General features: G+C 40.3%; 1 protein-coding gene across 4 annotated transcripts in view; it reads right to left on the bottom strand.

Moving 5' to 3' along the window:
• The window catches only part of COG3 (component of oligomeric golgi complex 3), a 70510-nt gene that overhangs the window by 24563 nt on the left and 44363 nt on the right, over window positions 1–1584 (bottom strand). For all 4 annotated transcript variants that reach the window (XM_003790358.3, XM_023513588.1, XM_023513589.1 and 1 more), the window contains one exon: window positions 655–744. In XM_003790358.3, coding sequence (XP_003790406.1) covers window positions 655–744 — 90 coding nt within the window. The remainder of the gene's footprint in view (window positions 1–654; window positions 745–1584) is intronic.

The following is a 1584-nucleotide window of genomic DNA, read 5'->3' as shown; positions in this document are numbered from 1 at the left end:
CCCGCCACAATGCCCAGCTATTTTTTGTTGCAACTCTCATTGCTGTTTTTTAGCTGGCCGGGGTGGATTCAAACCTGCCCACCCTTCAGTATATAGGGCCAGCGCCCTAGCCACTAAGCCACAGAGGCCACCCACAGCAACACTTCTGACCATGCTTTGCATGTCCTGAAAAGAAAAATCTCAGCTGCCCTCAGCCCCATATTCCTTCTTGATGATAAACTATAAGCCATGTAGTCATAGCAACTACTTCTAATCATATAAGCGAGGGCCACAATTGCCTGTCCTCAAAATAGACCGGCTCATTTCCTCTAAGTGAAGCTGTTCAACTACTGAAACATCATTGTGGGGATGATTATGAATTGCTACAGTTCCTTGAAAATGCTTTCTAGGTATTCCAGGGAAACAGCAGTACTTTCCCAGTTGCTAAGGCACCCATACCTTAAGCACTATCTTTAGTATTTTAGAAAAGTTAGATTCTTTATTTAGCTCTAATGAAATACTAGCTTCTCTCAAAAGGCCTCAAAATTTAATCATATTAAACCAAGAAGTGCTATTGCTAAAATGGTTTTAAGTTTTTGTGCCGTTAAGTAAACACTATATTCCACAATATTACAATAGGTAATAAGATTTCACCTAACACTGCATGCATCAAACCTTTTTTTTGCTGATAGACTCTGATGCTCCAAGTAAAGACTGAATGCAGGCAGACAATGCTTCCTGTGATAATCCTTGGAACACTGCCCTCTGGTGGAATAAAAAAAGAAAACATCAGTCAGTGGCATTCACAAAACATAAAGGGAAATCCTAGGATGTTGAGTGTAGCAAACAATACTTGCTTGCCCTCATCGATGGGTAAATTTATTATTGATACTATTCCTCCTGATTTTCTACTCCCATCTAACCTTTCTAAATGTCTGCATAGTTTTGTAATGTGAAGGCATCTCTGGAAACACTCATGTGACCTTTCAACAAATACTGACTGGCACCTACTGCAGGTGGAGCACAGTACTAAAATGCTGGGAAGTACAGTGCCAAATGGCAGATGTGGTTCTGCCCTCCTGGAGGGATCCCTCACTCCCACACAAGCTCATGTTGGGAGACTGCTTTTTACATCTCCAAAATCAACTTTAAAATAAACCCTTAGGAAATCCTCTTCTAAAAATGTATCCCAAGCAGTCAATATTGTATTTTAAGAGTCACACACATGGCTTTTCATTGCAGTATTACTTAAAACAGTAAAAAACTGTAAATAACATAAGTGTTCAATGATGAGGGATTGACAAATAAATTACTAGTACATCTAAATTCTAGAATACTGTGCATATATGAAATCAAAGAAGCTGAAGAAAGTGGTAAAATTCTTAAAAAATATAAGAGAGTGGGGGGAACGGGTTACGAATGGTATGTGAAGTATGATTCTTCATTGAATTCTGCCATTTCTACACTCTCCCAGAGGTGGGGCATGTGGCTGGGCCAGGACTCACATCAGTCCCCTTGCTTCCCGCCCTGTCTTCATTCTACCTGAGACAGAACTGAGATGAATAGGAGAAAAATATTATTAGGCCACAGTCCCGGGCCCTCATC

Source organism: Otolemur garnettii, unplaced genomic scaffold (assembly GCF_000181295.1).
Source record: "Otolemur garnettii isolate 467f Iridium unplaced genomic scaffold, OtoGar3 scaffold00043, whole genome shotgun sequence".
Classification (NCBI taxonomy): domain Eukaryota; kingdom Metazoa; phylum Chordata; class Mammalia; order Primates; family Galagidae; genus Otolemur; species Otolemur garnettii.
Note: the sequence above shows the minus strand (reverse complement) of the source record. Positions and strands in the feature narration are given on the sequence as shown.